Below are 19279 nucleotides of genomic sequence, written 5' to 3' on the forward strand. Positions count from 1 at the left end.
TGCTTCAGATGGTATCTGGTCACAGCCCATCGCTTCCCTTTCCTTTAGGTCTTGGATTGCTTTCTCCACTTCCCATTTTTCTATCCTTGGTCCTCTGGATTCTTCGTCGCAGTCCTGCTCACCTTTGCAGACCTTTGGGTTGAGCAGCGGTCGCTTGGTAGACCATGGCCCTTCGGGGCTGTTGAGTCATGGGGTTTGGTTTGATGCTAGCACGTTTTACAAGGTGCAATCATGTTATAAAACCTCCGATTTTTTTTCTCAGAACTGGAAACAGATAGAAAAATGTGGTTTGTTTCAAATAAACGAGCACTCTTTATCAGTATGTGACAGAGATGGCAACACTGTACAGCACAAAGAACTCTAGCTGCAGCGGTAAGAGTGGAGACTGTTTTTGGTACTTAAAATGGTGATGTTTTCATTATAAGATCAGCGTGTAATCATTAGTTTTCTCCAGTTGCATGGTGTGACACCAGTTGAAATTCATCACCATTTGAGAGACGTGATTATAGTGTCATGGATGTGTCTAATTTGCGTTTGTGGGTGTGACAGTTCAAAGAAGGCAGAACATCATGTGACAACACACCAAGACAATCTCAGCCTCGCACAAGCCAGTCTGACGACATGATCGAACGAGTGGAGAAGGTTGTTTTTGAGGATTGCTGAATGAGTGTGGAACAGATCACCTCAGAAGTTGGCATTTACGTGGAATCAGGGCACATAATCCTGCATGATGACCTGAAAATGCAAAAAGTGAAAAACAGCTGGAAAAGGCTGCACGTGTGCTCTTTCACCAAAACAACGCACCAGTGCGAACGTGACGCAGCAGTTACTTCATGAAGTGATTTCTCATGCTCCCTACTCACCTAAACTTGCTTCTAGTGACTTTTGGCCATTTCAACAATGAAAGACATTCTCCATGGTCGTACATTCACTAGCCATGCCGCTACTGCATCAGTGATTTTCCAGTTGTCAAAACAGATCCTTAAAGAAGTAGATGCAGCGGCCATGGAATCATGGCATCAACATTGTGAAAAACATGTATGGCTGCAGGGAGATTGTGTTGAGAAGTGATACAAATTTCATAGTTTTCATGTGATTAGTTGGCAAGAGAAAAAATCGGAGGTGTTATAACTTGAATGCACCTCGTATATTACAGAACATAGGATGAGTGATTATTTGTTGGTCTGGGAACAGTACAGTCACTAAAAACAAGTGATTGCTATAGATAAGTTCAGTAGTTCCATATGCTTTGTTAAGGATAATGGAAATTATCAGTGATTGGAGTGAATGCATATTACAGAGCTCTTGAAATAACCAATGTCTGGAACTTTGTTATAGCTGCTATCTGAGTGGCTCAAATGGTAGAGCACAGGCTTTACTTACTTTTGATCCCAGCTCAGCCTTATGATATTTGAAGGTGCTCAAATATGCCAGCCTCATGCAACATAAAAGACATCTTGCAGGACAAAATTTCTGGTGTGTCTGAAAACTTCTCATTTTGCTAGTGGTTTAATATTGCACTTACACAAAACAGTTTTGGTGATGCAAGTATGGGAAAGGGCTAAGATTGGGAAGGTACCAGTTGTGGCCTTAATCAAATCACGTACAGCTCCAGCACTTACCTGGTGAGAAAATTGGAAACCATGGAAAACCACTTTTAGGGCTGTCAACAGTAGGGTTCAAACCCACCATCTTCCAATTGCAAGCTTCAGCTATGCAACATGAACTGCATAGCCAACTCATTCGTTCATCTCTGAAAACCATAAAGGTAGTTAGTGGGACGTAAAACCAATATCATTATTGAGAGAATGTGTGCATATGGTCTGATTATCCGTGTAGATGTGCTTTTTATATTTTTGTGTATATGTGTAATTTCCTGGAGCTAAAATCTTGAAGGAAGAAGTTGCCTATGGAACATTCCATGTCAAGTCAAACAAGAAAATACAAAAAATGAACTTGGTTCTTTTTAAAAATTTTGAAAATTTTAAAAAAGATGAAGAAAAGATTCAAACTCAAGATTACGTGAAAAATATCTATAATAGCACTTGCAGGAAAAGTCATTAAAATGATTGTATGTATGGTGTTATTTTTCATAACTTCTAAGGCCCATACGGTTTATGCTTAATGCCTTGCTTTAGGGAATGACATGGGTATAAGTAATGATCTTAAAACTAAATTCAACTTCTACATGGTTGTTCTCTTCATTTGTAGTTTTGCATTGTTGTAGTTCCCTCTTTTCACTAAAGAAAGACATTGTAGTTACATTGATTTATCACTTGTATTTGCTATAGGGTTTCATCTTTGTTGTTGTTGTCTGAATCGTTTGTGATAGCGAAAGGGTTTTTGTCAAATGCTATAACGGAGAAGTGTAACTATGTTATCTTAGTAATCATACTTTCCATTTGTTTGTTATCCGCAGCAATTAATGCACAATGATCTACCCATGTGCCTGGCGTGTGATCCGCCTGATGATCAGTATTACCTCTCGATTTCAACCACAGTGCATGTCACGCACCAGGCGCATGAGTAGGATGAGTCCACGAGTTTGGTAGAACTCGTCTTACCGACATTCAAAACTCCAATTATTACAACTTTTAAAGAATTCTACGCAAATATTTTGCTCAGGTTGGTGATTATAGGCTACTATCCTCTACTAATACACAATGAATATTTTAATGTAAGTGGAAGTGATTAGATTCCACCCAGCCTTCAACTGTAAATCTTTTGATGATTGGTAATGCCTCCCTTGAACATACTAATGGATCTGTAACACTTCCTCCTGTTTCTGTTATATATGTCAAGTTACCCCTTTCATCTCCTTGCTACAACCTATTCAAAATGCAATTGTTCAATACCACATAGTTCTAGTAATTTTTTTGCCATACCTATTATACCCTTCATCTTGATTTACTCTATTTTTAACTACTTTTTCCTCTACTTATTTACAGTACACTAGTTTTCACTCTGGAGTCCTCACCTTGAAGTCATCCTTCAGCAAAATATCCACACCTCCATACATATTCCTTATCTGTTTATTTCTGTTGCCAACTTGTAGAAGAAATCTTTATTTGCAAATGGTTCCAGGAGGACTGTAGAGAAAATCAAGACATAAGCTGATTTCTCCTTTCTAGTTCATCTTTATTTTTATCCAAAGTGCTTCTATTTCTGTTTCTATGAGTTCAGTTTTCTCCTGTGTTTCCTCCTGTATTAAGAATAGTATTCCACCAGGATATTTCCCTGTATGAGGGTCTCTTATCTCTTTTCTTGCTATTTTCTTTAAAACCTTCTACATGGGATTCATATCATGGTGCATTTCGACTCTTAACAAAGGTAATAATATCCCTTTTGGCCATTAATTGTTTCACTTGTTCATTTCCTATCTTATTTAAAAAATTTCTGTATATTCATGCTTCCTATTCTCCATTCTAGGATTTTTTTTTTTTACCCTTTGTCAGGTTAGATTTACTTCTTACCCTTGCTTTCTCTACTTCTAAGATACTGCCTCCTGGTGAACTAATAATTTCTTTCACCATGTTCCCACCATATGACTTACCCTTTTTTATGGAGCAGAAGTCCTATAAACTTAAAATCTTTACCTTTGGCCGCTATTTTTTTCCTTCTGTCTACTGTCCCTCTGTTGGACCATGGATGTGACTCAGACCAGCAGTCAGTTACTTTGACGCCCATGACTGCTGCAAATTTAGCTGCCTGTCCACTTCCTTCCCTACAATGCACTGAATTTCCGTACCAGCTGTAGCTTTACAAGTTGTTTCACAAGCGCTATCCTTACTCGTAACGACCTTCCTCTGTCATACATGCCACACTTTGCTGAGTCCTGAATTCCTTGCTCTTCTCAAATGTAAACCCATGTTGCTATTCACCCATATTTTTTTCTCCATTTAAATTCCTAGTGTTCCTTAATTTTTTTTTTGAATGGAGCCTCTATGGACTGCGTGTTAACAACCAATCTCATTGTCAGTGTCTGTGTCTTGTTCGTCTGCCGGCTTTGACATCCTGCCAGTATTTCTTGAGCCTGTCGATCAGCGCTTTCTTCTACTGCTCTGGTAAAGGGCCTCTCTGTCTTCTGGGTTCCGTCTCCACCATAACACCCCTGATAGCTTTTCACCATCCTTCTGAAACTAACCCTGTCATTGATTTTATCCTCCATAATGCACACCTCTCTCGCTCTCTCAGATCTTTCTCACACTCTTGGAACCATCTCAACTTAGATGCCTTTGGTTTTAGAAAATTACAGATATTCTTTGCGAGCCGGTCATTATTCATACTGAAGATGAGCCCATAAAACAGCAATCTTCTCTTTCTAATTGTTGTTGTTATCGATTCCATCTTGTATACTTCTTTATTGGATTTCAGTCAAACCTGCCCGTCAACCAATCTGTTGCCTAAGATCTTCCGTAGTAAATAGTTGATTGACTAGTCCTTTTTGATTCATGCACAGTGTCTCTGAAGCACATAAGCCTTCTGGTCTAACAACAGTGCTGTAATGTCTTAATTTGACTTTGAATGTCAGCATCTTCTTATTATAGATGGTTTTAGTCAATTGGAATGCTTGCTCTAATTTCCAGATGTAGACATTGGTCACTTCTTTTTCTAGCCCATTCTCTTGGATTACTTCACCCAGGTACTAAAATGAAATGGTGTATGGCTTTTAGTGCCAGGAGTGTCCGAAGACATGTTCGGCTCGTCAGGTGCAGGTCTTTCGATTTGACACCTGTAGGTGACCTGCGCATCGTGATGAGGATGAAATGATGAATACAACACATACACCCAGCCCCCGTGCCAGAGAAGTTAACCAATGATGGTTAAAATTCCCGACCCTGCCGGGAATCGAATCCGGGACCCCTGTGACCAGAGGCCAGCACACTAACCATTTAGCCATGGAGCCGGACACCCAGGTACTTAAACTTCTAGACTCTTCCAATCTTTCCATGATCTGTTAACAACCATTCTGGACCATCACTGATGTTCGTCATGTATTTCGTCTTCTCAAAGGAGATTTGGGCTGAATTCATAGTCAGCAGGTATATATAAGTGGAACCTTTAAGTAATAAGGGATCACTTATAATAAGTATTCACTTATATGAGTTTACATTTCATAGAGCCGGGCTGAGTGGCTCAGACGGTTAAGGCGCTGGCCTTCTGACCCCAACTTGGCAGGTTCGATCCTGGCTCAGTCCGGTGGTATTTGAAGGTGCTCAAATACGTCAGCCTCGTGTCGGTAGATTTACTGGCACGTAAAAGAACTCCTGTGGGACTAAATTCCGGCACCTCGGCGTCTCCGAAAACCTTAAAAGAGTAGTTAGTGGGACGTAAAACAAATAACATTATTATTATTTATTACATTTCATAGACAGCACTTAAAGAGCACACTCATTGATAGTATCATTGGAGATGTGGCAATGCTGTATGTTATGCCCATGCTTCCTGGATCGTGTAGTTCTAGCTACCGAATAGTGGGATGATCTATTGTGTTTTGCTTATCAAAGGACATCGCACGACCGCGCGCCACATTTTTGAGGTTAAAAGATCATCTATATTGTATTTGGTAATCAGAATGGATAACAAAACAGTGAGCTGAGACGGCACCTGCAAGAACATGCACATAATATATAATATATAATATATAATGTAGAACAAGCAGACCGACACAGTTTCCCCTCAGAATATGAATGACGTCGGGAAAACTTGTGGACAGTGCAAACTACGAAAATGCCCAGTCTAATTTTCTTCTTAATATAATATGTTTATAGTTTTCTTCTGCTATTTGTTTTACGTCACACCGACACAGACAGATCTTTGGCGGCGATGGGATAGGAAAGGCCTAGGAAGTGGAAGGAAGCGGCCATGGCTTTAATTAAAGTACAGCCCCGGCATTTGCCTGGTGTGAAAATGGAAAACCACAGAAAACCATCTTCAGGGTTGCCGACAGTGGGGCTCGAATGCCGACAGTGGGGCTCGAACCCACTATCTTCCGATTACTGGATACTGGCCGCACTTAAGCGGCTGCAGCTATCAAGCTTGGTGTGTTTATAGTTATCCAGGGACTCGAACCTATACAAATATTCATCCAAATGTTGAATATCTAGCCTTACAAGACTTTTAATGATTTGACAAATATATCCGTAGGTAACCGTTATGTTGTAATAGGCCTAATTACTTCTCCAATGAAACGTAAATACCGTAGTATGTTTTGATGTGCGATGCCATAATTTCAGAAACTTCTGATATAATCCAGCAAATGAGTGGTTGGTAACCTGATACCTGATATAATTAGCACAAATCAACCTTAAAATAAATGGTGGTAGTGCAACACGTTCATTTTTCTTATAACTTCTTTACTACGTACTCCATAGGCCTACAGTCTTGATAACTTACCTATTGTAACACGTTTCCAATTAATTAACCGAAATACCAGTAGTGATGATCGTGAAAATAATAATATTAATAATAATAATAAACTAAAATTAAGAGGTGGCATAAAATATAAAAACAAAATCTTCATTAATGGTGAGGTAGTGAGTCCTCCAGAGGTTATGTTCACTCTCTCAATCAAAGGAACAAGAACATTCATAACTTTCCCTTTACTAAAACGAAACCTTCTTTAAATTGTTGGTCACATTACATTTCGACAGGATTTTCCATCTCTACTGTGGGCACGGAAAGCATTCTGTGAATGAAATGCAACATATTCAGCAAAATAATTATCCTCCATCTTGCTGCAACATAAGTGAGTCACTTAAGTGTAGGCTATGTGGGAGGTCCACTTATAGCAATAAGTGGGACACTTAAGTAGGTAATGTGAAATGAAACCTGGCTTATAATGAATGTAAGGCTTATAAGTACTGTCTATGAATTCGGCCCTCTGCTGTTTCTTTAAGAAGGTTTATATTTCTGATTGCCGAACTGATGTTGTTGGCAAATATGGTTAAGTCGTCTGCGAAAGCCAGACAGTCAACATACACTGCTTTGTGTTTGGGGCCTAATCGAAACCGATGTTCATTTCCTTCTTCTTTGTTCAGTGAATTTCTCCATTCTTGGAGTACCTTTCCCAAGATACAATTGAAAAATGTGCAGGAACTCCATCCCCTTGTCTGACCCCAGTCTTTATCTCAAAGGGCTCTGAGATTTCATTCTTGAATTTTACCTTTGATATTGTGTTGTTGAGAGTCTGCTTAATCAGTTTTTGGATATAGCATCCACCCCAAACTCCTACAGAACATTCAATAATGACTGTCTGTCAGTTGAGTCGTATGCTTTTCTGAAGTCCACAAATATGACCACATATTCAAACCTCCCAGTTATCATGTATCTGATGATGTTCTTCAGATTGAGAATTTGTTCCGAACAAGAACGGCCCCTTCAGAAACCAGCCTGGTATTCACCAATCTGGTTATCAAGATGAACTTTGGTTCTGTTGAGGAACAGGCACTATCCATATACTTCTGTAATTGCCAATGTTCTTCTTGTCTCCTTTTTTATGGAGAGGATGGATTAGTGCTGACTGCCATTGAACTGGTATAGTACCGTTTTCCAAATGTCCTGAAAGAGACAGTCTAGTATGTCCAGAGTATCCTCATTCACCAGCTTCAATAGTTCTGCCACTATGGAATCTTCACCAGCTGCTTTATTATCTTTCAGATTGTCTATGATCTACTTAATTTCCATCTTACAAGGTGGCTGAGAATCGGACATACCTTGAATAAGAGGGGAGATGGATAGTCTTTGCTTTGGCTCATCACAGTTGAGCAACTTGTTGACGTATTGAGCCAGAATGTTGCAATTTTCCCTGTTGTTCAGGCCTAGCTTTCCAGTATAGACTAGGGGCTTGATTACCTTTCAGATTAGATTTGAGGGTTTTATAAAAGTCCCTGATGTTGTCCCTCTGGAAGTCCTCTATGTCTGCTTCATGCAGTTTACCTTCAGATGGATTTTTATTGCATCCAACGCTTTATTCACTACATCATTCAAATTTTTAATTTCACTCTCCGGTACTCTGTAGCACTCTTTTATCTCCTTCATTTGTTTTATTCTTCCTAGTTAAGGTCTCTAGTTTTTTTCCATCTGACAAGCCTTTCAAACTATTTATTTGATCTTCTCCATCTCTTCCCACCCAATTGATCCCACTGGTCCAGGGCCAAGATTCATCTCAACACCTTCTATTATAAGTACAGGGTGCGGCAGAAATACCTGACGAATTTCAAAGGTAAATAACTCAGCAACGCAACAAGCCATTCACAATTTTGTTGCGCAGTTTAAAAGAGCAGGGTTTGACATTTATGTCATATACAGTAGATTGATGCCTTTGCTGGTGAGATGTAGTGTTTACAGTGCACTATGTCTTCTGGTATGGCCTATATCAAATTTGTTACTTTCATTGACCTGTCTCAGTCTCATCCTTGGCTTTGACAATATGAAAGTGACTGAGGTATGAGTGATGCTAGTAATACCATTCCTTATGCAGCCAGTCCCTGTTATGAATGGTGTGAAGTATCGCTCATAGGGTCGGTTGGTGCATGCATTTCAGTAGGCTTGGCAGACTGATATGTAATAGCAACTTCTGGCTCGGTGAGGAAAGCAACGGGAAACTACCTCACTCCTCATTTCCCTAGTACGCCTCTTCAGTGACGCCTAGGCTATTTGACAGCTGTTGGTGGATTTGAAGAGGGTCAAACCAGCCTTCGAGCTGAATACCCAACATACACATACATACAGTAGATTGGAACAAACTAAAGGTCATATTGGCCACAGCTTTCAAACAGGTGTTATTGTCGTGGTGCGCGCGGTCTTGGCTTTGGCCTTGGAGAACACGTGCATCTTCTCATCCGGGCTAGTCAGTCAGCCAGCCAGTCCCTAGCACCGCGCGGAGGGGTGAACACAGAGGTTTTATGATTGAGACTTATTTAAAAAATGCCGACTCTTGTCACCACAACACAGCGTTTGTTTGTTTTAGATCGACATGAGAAAGTTCCGAGCAGGAACACCATTCTGTTATGGGTGAACAGTTTGAGAAAAGGTGGTTCGAGTGTGAAAACGAAGCCGCCTGGTAGGCCTCGTAGCATCCAAACACCAGACACCGCCCGTGCAGTGAGACACGCCGTTATGCTATCTCCTCAACGTTCGGTGCGTAGGCATTCACGTGCTATGGGACTGTCGGATTGCACCGTAAGGAGGATTTTACACGCAAACATAAAGTTGCATCCATACAAAGTGGTGGGTGTTCAGAAACTCAGTGAACGTGATTGGGTCAACCACAGAGCGTGTTGTGAGACTATCCCGGAAGCTGTAGCAGCTGACACCAGTTTCCTGGCAAGTGATGAAGCACACTTTCATTTGTCACAATTTATTGAAATTTGTATCCACCTTATTCAATACATTAAAATGTTGTCAAGATGAAATTACAACATATATTTTATCAGAACTAGTTTCAACGCCTTATTTTGCATCATCATCAGCTGATATACATTTTAGGAAACATTGGCAAACACATAAGTTTATCTATGTCACATAAAACAAATTTTAAAAAACAGATTGATGATCTAAAAACCGTGTTACAGTTATATTGTTTCAAAGTCCATATTATCTGAGACTTGCGAGTATTAAACTTAAGTTGAGGTCCGATGTAAGTTGGTTTGCTTCCTCATAAATTAACGTGGGTTTAACAAGAATAACCACTGAAAACACAATCTTCTTAAAGAAACATTAGCTCAGTTTTAACAGTTCTTAAACCGTGATGTAGAATCATATTAAAATAATTCAATAAAATCTTCAAGCCATTATAATGGAGCCAATCATATTGGAAACGAGCAGTCGGTACTTTAAGATGGGGCAGGTCTTTTTATTTGACTCCCATGGGCAGCCTGCACATCCGGGTACCAAATGATGATAATGACGACGATACAGTAATGAGGTAGGGAGAGGGTGAAACCTGGTGTTGGCACATAGCCTACTCCTCTGAATAATACCAAGGGGTCTTGCTCAAGGAATTATGTTCCCATTCGATGGACAAATTCCCATCAACAGTGTCATATGCCCTCCATAAGAACACTATGGAGAGGTGTGAAAATTAATCCAGGCTTTTGGCACGCAAACTAATGATTAGAAATTGTATAGGCTCTATGCATATAGCAATGTGCTGCTGTGGGTTGAAATTACAAGAAGTACTTATAGGCACCTTCATCAACAGCTGACAATAAGAGCTGGAATATGTGTGATATTTACATGCATACATTCAATCATTTTACAGTGGCCCTCTATCGCTGAACCCATTTCTACGTTTTTGTCTGAAGCCATTATTAGAATCTAAGACCACATTCCCTATATATTGATCCGGTCATGTTTGTGATGTAGATAGCTGCTGTGATGGATCACACAGACGTGAAGAGTAGAACCTGTACATTCTCCATCCCTAGTTCCTTTTTTGTTTTGTTTTTGACACAGTATATACCTACGTAGGTTTTTCAGATCATTTCTTATCTCCCCGCCCCCTTTACTATTAACATATTATGCTTTGCTCAATAAAATGACTAGTTGTTGGGTATATTGTAAAAGCAGAATCCTATAAATAAATTCAGAATAATAATAATTTTACAGTGCTGTCTTCAGCTGATTATTTGTTAATGTCATAATGTTTGGGCAGAACTATAAACTTGCTGTTGACTGCATTAATAGATAGCCTACTGTGATACAGAGGTTTCTTTCGCGACCTCATAAACTTCATTTGAAAAGACGGTGGATCTTAGCAGTAAATTGCAAGAAGTAAATTTTGGATTTTTACATTTTAATTAATACAAAATAACTCTTTACAAAATGTATTTTAACCACTTTACAAATAGGTTAACAATTACAAACAAATTATTAATGCAATGTTATATTTCCAATGTAAGCTGTTTTCAAGCATACACATCATAGTAAATACTCATTGTATTATATTGCCATAGTCTTTATTATAGCCAGGATAATAATAATAATAATAATAATAATAATAAAACCGTACTGTATTACATACAAACTGTGAAATTTCATAGTATTCTGTGACAACCTAACAAAATGGATTTGGAAAGGCAGTAGACAAATATAATTACAGAAATAGGCCTCCATTACATAATATCAATAGCTCACAGAAATACCATATTTTACATAGGTAAATTCATGTCCTCGTCCCGAGGTGATGCATTTCTTTTCAAGCACACCCCTAATGGAAATGAGCTGCGTGCACCATTTTAACCACATACCAAACCTCATGCCAATCTTAAGTTTCTGGCAGTGTTAGAATTCAAGCCCGGGTCCCCGAGGAAGGCAGCTAGTAGCGCTAACTGTTATATTACAGAGGTGGATTTGATCATGTTATAAATCCAGACACACAATATAATCAGTTATTGGACTTAAAGTGATTCTGAATTTTTCTTCTCATGCAGAATTTTTGATAGTTTACATGCAGTTTCAGAATCAAGAATTTCAATAGGTTCAACATCAAGCCTCAGCCTTTTTATGAGAAAAAGTTCCTTTACTCTCTTCTCCCTGTTGTATTTCTCTTTCCCTGTATTTGAGATGTGAGGTCAAGACCATTCACAGGGTCAATCAGTACGTGAGGTGACATGTTCTGAGCAAACTGCGTAAATAATACCTGAAATATGCTTACATTTCATGGAAAAAATTATTTGCCTTTATGAAACAATACAAATTGTTGCCAAAACCTTCCTTAGAAAATATGATTATGTTTAAAATTAATTTAAATTTAAAATGAATCGCCTCAAGGATATTTTTCTGAAGACAGCATTATTGAATGTGTATATGAACATTAATCTCGTTATCACCACTACTAATGCATAAATTACTAGATATGTTGCCTCTATCATGAAATGGTTAGGATATCTAGTGAACCAATGTTTCTTTTTTTATCACATTTGCTGTTATTACTCTGTTGCTATTTTCTGCAAACTGCTTTTCTTGTAAATTTAGTACAAGGCCACTTTCTGCAAGTTTGGAATAATTTGACCAATTGTTGTTGCATAAAACACTCTCAAATCCCACTGTTATTATTTAGTCCACCATGGTAGCACACGGTGAGACGACAGTGGATATGTGCGCGGTGAAGCGCATTAACTTACAATGTTCACCACTCACAGTGCAGCGGAGCATTTCTCCCATTAGCGCACTGCGTCCATACCACTTTCTTCCTATGCTGCCGGCCAACATTCTGAGAGTGCAAATTTTTTCCACCAATGGGACTCGAACTGGCTAACCACGGTGCCAGACCATACAGACTTGATGCCTCAGTGATCATGGCCACCAGGTGAGCTATACATGTAGTGTAGGCTTTTAATGATATGTTAATCATCGGTTGTTCACATATTATTGTGATAATAATTTAAATATTGATTTTATTTTTGTTCTGAAATTGAAAGAAGTATTTGAAAATGTCGGTGCTTTTAGTTTTGGCAGTTGAATAAATTTCCATTGTCAAATTTATGGAGCCATAAATAATATATGAGTAAATAATTAATAAAGAAATGAAATTAAGAAGTATGAGGATTGCAGTCTCCTGTTGATTGCAGTACATGTAGGATTGCATAAAGGAAAGGGGCGAGTATAAAAAAACTGAACAAATAAATTCACTTTCATTTGGTTATAGGAAGACTTCTAAAGTTTTGTAAACACAATCCATCACCTGTTTTGGAGAGGAAACTAGTGACTTAGAAAGAACAAAAAATAACATGGGGGTGGAGGTCATATTTAATAAATATGTTTCCAGAAGATATTAATAAATAACTAAATTCTTTAGACATTTATTGTGTCATCATTGTAAAGAAATGAAAGTTAATAGTTAATAGTTTGTTCATAATATCGCTGTAAACAGTGAATATCAGAAAAATATGCCGTATTCAACTTTTAATGTATAATGAATTCTGTTGAATAGAGATAGCTGATATTGAGCAGAAATGAGTGTATCCAACCACTACTATTTGCGTCTCATGAGAAGTTGTGGCAGCTTGTAGGTATGGCATGAGTAACAGCTACAAACATTAGTCATGATAAACAGTGCGAGCTCTCTGAAAGAGATGCGTGTTATCTATACATTAACAAAATTTATGAAAACTAAAGTCAGTCAGTCCGGCCATTCTATCCGGTCGATTTCCTTCATTTTTTTTAACTGAAAGGTATTCACGCAGAGATTTTTCATCAGGTACTATAAAGTACTTAATTTCTGCCTTCCTCAAATTATTTTATTTTTCAATTTTTTGTCTCTTTGAAGCAATCATATCTTTGCTTCTAACTGAGGTACGTTTGGCCTAAGAACACCCAGCTCTTAACTATTCAGATTGGTTGATTGTGAGGAAAGTTATGAGTGCACATTCAATTTGACGTCTCATTTCTTCAACATTTTTTCTCATTGAAGCAATCATATCTTTCGTTCTAATTGAGGTACGCAGTTCATTTTGGTCTAAAAACACTCATTGGATCAAGCGCTTTCTTTTGAGGTAATAACTACTTAAATTGGTTGATTCTGAGAAACGTTATGAGTACCGGTACGTTTCTCTCCATGACGAAGATCTTTGAAGGACTTTTTAACAGTTCGGCGCGTAGTGTTGTTCCGAGGAACAGTTCATTCAATTTCTTTGTGTGATGTATTTTCAAGTGTTTTGTTGACATAATATTACATTCTGTTACCACAGCAGATCATGTGCTTTATTTCATTAACTCGAAACTTTGCAAATACATCCATGAGGATAGTAACGAACAACACCATTGCGGGCAGAGCTAGCGGGAAACTGCTAGTTATTATTAAACTGTTCATTATGGAGTACTTACAGTAAATATGTAACTAAAGTGCAATTGCACTGCCAGTTTGAAATTTCACAGCAGCACCTAAGTTCACGGATGGAACCCATGTTTCTTGTCAGGCTTTGAGACTTGATACTGGCGCATGTGCAGCAGCCATGCTTACCCTCCGCACTCCTTACCCCGCATGCATGCGACTTCTTATCAGATGTTCTAAGATATTACTTCAAAATTTAAAAAATGTGTTGCTTTTTCTCCCTGTCAGATATAACATGGAATGTTCCCTTTGTATTAGATAACATCCTATCATTTTCCTGGAAAACTGGAAAAACTGCAAGAAACAAAATCTCAGCTCAGTTATCCAAGGCACCTTTCTCCAATTCCTCAAACCAGTCTTTAGTTTGTGACAGAGTTGGGAAACAAATCAGGATCAGCTGGGCAGAGAGCTACAATCCCATCTCTTAGACACATTTGAAATTATATAACATTTATATTTGCTTCACAAAATAATAATGTGTTGTATTCTTGTCTCATTTTGCTCCACTGGGTGTTTATGAAATGATGTGCTAGCCACTGACTGCAAGGTAATGAGAATGATATTTGAATTGTTTTAATTTTACAGGCTGTTCTGGATGCATCAGGTAGCTCAGTTCATTGCTGTAATCTTGCCAGTATGGCTAATAATGACGCTGCTTTTCCCGTTTAATTTTCAAAATGATTTGATTGCGAAGAATACAAAACTGTGAGTTGTCTACAGTTTACAACATAATGCAGGGTTTAGAGTTTGGTGACCCACTAAAAACTTTTGATAAAATATCCATTGACTTTAGAAGTGAAAAAGAAGAAACTTTACTTTCAAACTCAAAATAGAACAACTTTCAAAGTAGTTCAGAAAAAATTCCTTTAACAATAGATATACTGTACCTATTGATGAATTCATATGCCTGCTTGTCTTTATACAGAAGCTGGTAAACACCTTTTTCATCAATTTGAAGGTGATGGAAATTCATATTTGTGATAGTTCATTGTAATTCAGTTTATATGTTACCAGGTAATGACAAACATATTTTCTATTTAAGTTATAAAGAAAAAATATTGTCTGTACAAATACACACTGCCTTATAGTACCTTGTGGAGAAATTGTCTATACCCATCAAGGAGTAAGCAAAATGTCCTCAGACAAATTTGCCTGTCCTTGGATTCAGGAAGTTCTATATTTTGTATCACAGATTCTACTAGTTTGGTTTATTTAAGGTTTTGCCAGGAGGAATTATACCTATTTCAAATCTCTTCACAGAAGATTCCTCATAATTGGATGAATCTACTGATATATCCATGTGTTTATTGATCATTTTGAAGAAGCTAATACAAAGATAAATATTCTCTTGGAGTTGCTCCATAGGGATATTATTCTTATGAGAGAAGATCTTTCTAAAAATTGATGACAAAAAGAATTAGAACAATACATATTTAAACATTCTACACAATGAAGTGGTTAGGAGAGATTGCCATAAATTGATGCTTGAGTTGCATACAGCTATTTACTGATATCTGCATCATAAGGTTTTGTTTCTCACCCTAAGCCATTTTCTTTGACTATCCAGAGAACTGATTTTTTCCTATTTAGATGATGATGAAGAGGAAGTGGAGAAGCAGGAGGAGAACGAACCATTCCTTGAATTCTTGTATTTTGTAACCACTCAAATTTTTACAAACTAACTGAGTAAGGACATTAAAGTAGAAACATTATTTCACAAGTACTTTCAATAGACTTTCAGATTATATAGTGTTGAGTATGTATAGTATATACCGAAGAGATATTAAGTACTGAGCAAAAATGGCTGACTGGACACTGGCAGAAACAAAACCCACAACCTTTGGATTTCATGTTCAATACTTTTCCAATTCAGCTAAGGTGGCCTTGGTCATTCTTGGTCTGTTTTCAGGGATCTGAGATACAGTCTGACACTATGGCCCAGCATAACTGTATTGTGTGACCTAATTGGCTGCTGCGGGCCACTTGAATTGAATTTTATTTAGCAGGTACTATATCTATTCAACACAACCTAATAAGCTTACAGTCTATGTCAAGTACAATGCAGTTGTGAAAGCTAAATATTCAGTTCATTCACAAGCTTTATTATGTGGATATTAAAAAAAAAAGGGATTGATTTAAATGTTGTCAAATCAATGTGCATCGTATGTTCCACCCTCAGTTATACACCAATCCTGGGTCATGCTGTAGTTATAAAGCTATGAAGCTTGAATGTCAGTTAGGTCAAATAATGTTTAGCCATATATCCAAGAGTAGTAAATAGAAAGTGTTCACATTGTGGTTTCTATCATATTCAGTGGAACTGCTTCCTTCTGTGTTCAGAATTACAGTATCCCATAATCTCCAACAAAAGCTCAGTTTTGAATTTAAGAACAGGGAACTTTACCTCTAAATTGATGGGAACAGGCAGTTAATGTAGATGCCGATAATTGTCAGACAACGCCGAATACAGACAATAATCCCGAGGTGGTGCTATTTACTCATATTATTTTAAGGGAAACACCTCTTCCCTGACAAGAAAAGAATTGAAACAAACAGTGACTTATTTAATTAAAGAGATGAAGGGCACACATAAAGTAGAGAAGAATGAATACTTTTAGTTGCTGGGATCTGTGGCCATGCTAGAAGGGTCATACCATCCCGTATGGGGGGCGGAGGGGAGATGCAGTCTATCTGCTTGCATCAGCATGACTATGCTTAGTCTGGAAAGCATAGTGTTGGAATATGGTCAGACATACAGTGTGTTGGTTGTGAGCACTTGAACTATGTTTTCTGTTTGGGCAGTACCATGCTGTCAACATAGCATGTGGCGTGCTTGTCACTAGTTGTTTACCTTCCCGCTTGGTCAAAGATTGCAGCAACTAACAGTAAAAGAAATATTTCAGCAACAATTCTCCATTCCCAGTGATGAAGAAGAGTTTTGAATGAGGTAGTATTGTAAATTGGGGACCATTCTTTACTGGGGGCAGAGAGAAGATAGTAGTAGAAGGAAAGGTGAAAAAGTGTGGATAATTAATACTCATGTGTGGATGTGCCCTGGTCTTAAAAGGAATTAACAGGTGTATGTCTATCAGTGCATAAGATAACATAGAAACAAATAATCTGTTGATGAGGTGACAAACTAATGTGAAGAAGAACAGTTTGAGTGGATGTACATGGGAATGTGGAGGTTGCTGTTTGTTTTGTGTGAGCTTAGTGAGTGGCTAAGATAGTGCAGGTGAGTCCTTTATAGAAGGATAAGTTGTTCTTGCAATTTATCCGATTACATTATTGGTACAACAAACACAAATGCCTTTGACAGAGAATATGTCATTGTTGTTAGGTTAGGAACTTCTTCATTTTGATTATGTAATTTATATTGTTATCCACCTTCATACGCAAAGTGAACATTCAAGGAATCTTTACCTGCATTGTGACATTCTTATATTTTTGGAAAATTACAAATACAAATTACAAAATAACAAATTAAATATAGTTTTGTAACATGTAGTAATTTATACATTGAGAATGTGACTGAAACATGCAACAAAGCTCTCTTGAGATTACATCGAGGTGATGATGTAAAATCTTTGTCAAGTGGAAAATAAGAATGGAACATTGACCTGTCCTGGAGTGTGAACTAATCTCTGGATGTGACTACTTTTTATAATATTATAATAATAATAGTGGATGTTGACTCATTGCATTCTAAGTAATACTATGAAGAAAAAATGAGAAAATAAAATAATATTTATTAGAAGTTATTCAGTTATTTCACTTATTACCAAATCCTGATATTTGAAGCTCTTCTGCTTGCCTATAATAGTTTACTAATTTTATTTATACCAGATTGTCATATTTGTCTGTTCAACACACATAGTCATCCTCAAACCTAAAGTGATATCATCTGCATTTCATTGCAAAAACAGCAATTTATTCAAACGCGTTCACAACATCTGATGATTGACTGAGGATTAGCCCACAAATGCCAGATGAGCCGTTTCAAAACTTTCAGTCTCTGAATGAAATATCAATGAATGAAACTTACACACGGGACTTGATCTTCTCTATCCATCAGGGCTCAAAGAGGAACATGGAGCACGAATCTTGGATCTGATAAATTTATTTGATCTACGTTTTCATGGTCCACACATGTGGACCTCAGCTGTGAGCTATTTTGTCATCGGTTTTAATGTGGAATTTGTTGCGTAGCAACTGTTATCCTCATATGTGGACCTCTTAGCTCACCTTTTCACTGCAGCAATGCTGTAGTGCTCTTAACTGGCAAGTTAGGTTTAAAAGTAACAAGCAGTGCATGGGAAGATAGCTTCTATCAATGCTGAAAGTGAGTAAATATTTCCCAGTAAATAAATGAGGTCTTATTACACAGATAGTCAGATGGCACCAGGTCGGGGCAGTACAGCGGGTGCAGAAGGATGTCCCACCCAAGCGTTTTCAAGGTGTCTTTCACTGGTTTTACTGCGTGAGACGGCACATTATCATGTAAGAAAATCACTTTGCCATGTCTTCTGGCTCATTACGTTCGTCTTTCGATCAATGCGTGATTTAAATGAATCATTTGTTGGCGATAGCATTGTGCATGAACAGTTTCGCCGGGCTTCAAGAGTTCATAATAGGCTACACAATACCGCTCTGGTCCCACCAGACACAAAGCATGCTCTTCTTGTCGAAGCAATTTGGCCTTGGTGTTGACGGACCGGCTTTGCTACGATTTTCTCCATTTCGGGTTTGAAAATAAGTCCATTTTTCGTCACCCGTCATAATTCGGTACAGAAGTGATTTTCTTTCATGGCGCTGAAGCAGCATTGCACAAGTGACTTTGCGATTTTCCATTTGCCGTTTATTCAAATCGTGTGGGACCCATTTACAGAGTTAATTGATTTTCCCCATTGCTCGTAAACGTCTGCTGATTGTTTCTTGTGACATATTTAATGCTTGTGCCAGTTGCTGTTGAGTCTGTTCGTCTTCGCACCTCTCCGCAGTGCTCATATGGAGTGTGGGCATATGACGCTGTCGATGGTGATTCGCCCGCCGGACGGCGACGTTAAGCCTTGAGCAGACCCCCTTGGTGCTATTCGAGAGGAGTAGACTATGTGCCGGCACCGGGTTTCACCCTCTCCCTTCCTGCTATCATATATCACGTAATTCATTTCATCTCATTAACTCCTCAGGTTGACGTCAGGAAGGGCATCCGGTCATAAAAACCGCCACGACAGATTCATCTCACCTCATGCCCGACCCCGTAGAGCAGCGGGACAAGGGTTGGACAAACATTAAATGGATATAGCCTTTAGTAAGAGAGTGTCAAGGAAGTGAATCGAGCGAGCAGCCAGTAGGAAGCTAGACGCAAGGGCTGAATAAATTGTGTCATACCATCGATATGCAGGGCTGGAGAAACTTTGAAACGCATGTCTGAAATATGAA

General features: G+C 38.3%; 1 protein-coding gene across 1 annotated transcript in view; it reads left to right on the forward strand.

The window, feature by feature from the left end:
• Window positions 1-14717, forward strand: part of LOC136866377 (putative fatty acyl-CoA reductase CG5065) — a 101864-nt gene extending 87147 nt beyond the window's left edge. The window contains exon 7 of the mRNA XM_067143275.2: window positions 14423-14717. Coding sequence (XP_066999376.2) covers window positions 14423-14546 — 124 coding nt within the window. The 3' untranslated portion in view covers window positions 14547-14717. The remainder of the gene's footprint in view (window positions 1-14422) is intronic.
• Window positions 14718-19279: the final 4562 nt, after the last annotated feature.

This window comes from Anabrus simplex, chromosome 1 (genome assembly GCF_040414725.1).
Source record: "Anabrus simplex isolate iqAnaSimp1 chromosome 1, ASM4041472v1, whole genome shotgun sequence".
In the NCBI taxonomy this organism is placed as follows: Eukaryota; Metazoa; Arthropoda; class Insecta; order Orthoptera; family Tettigoniidae; genus Anabrus; species Anabrus simplex.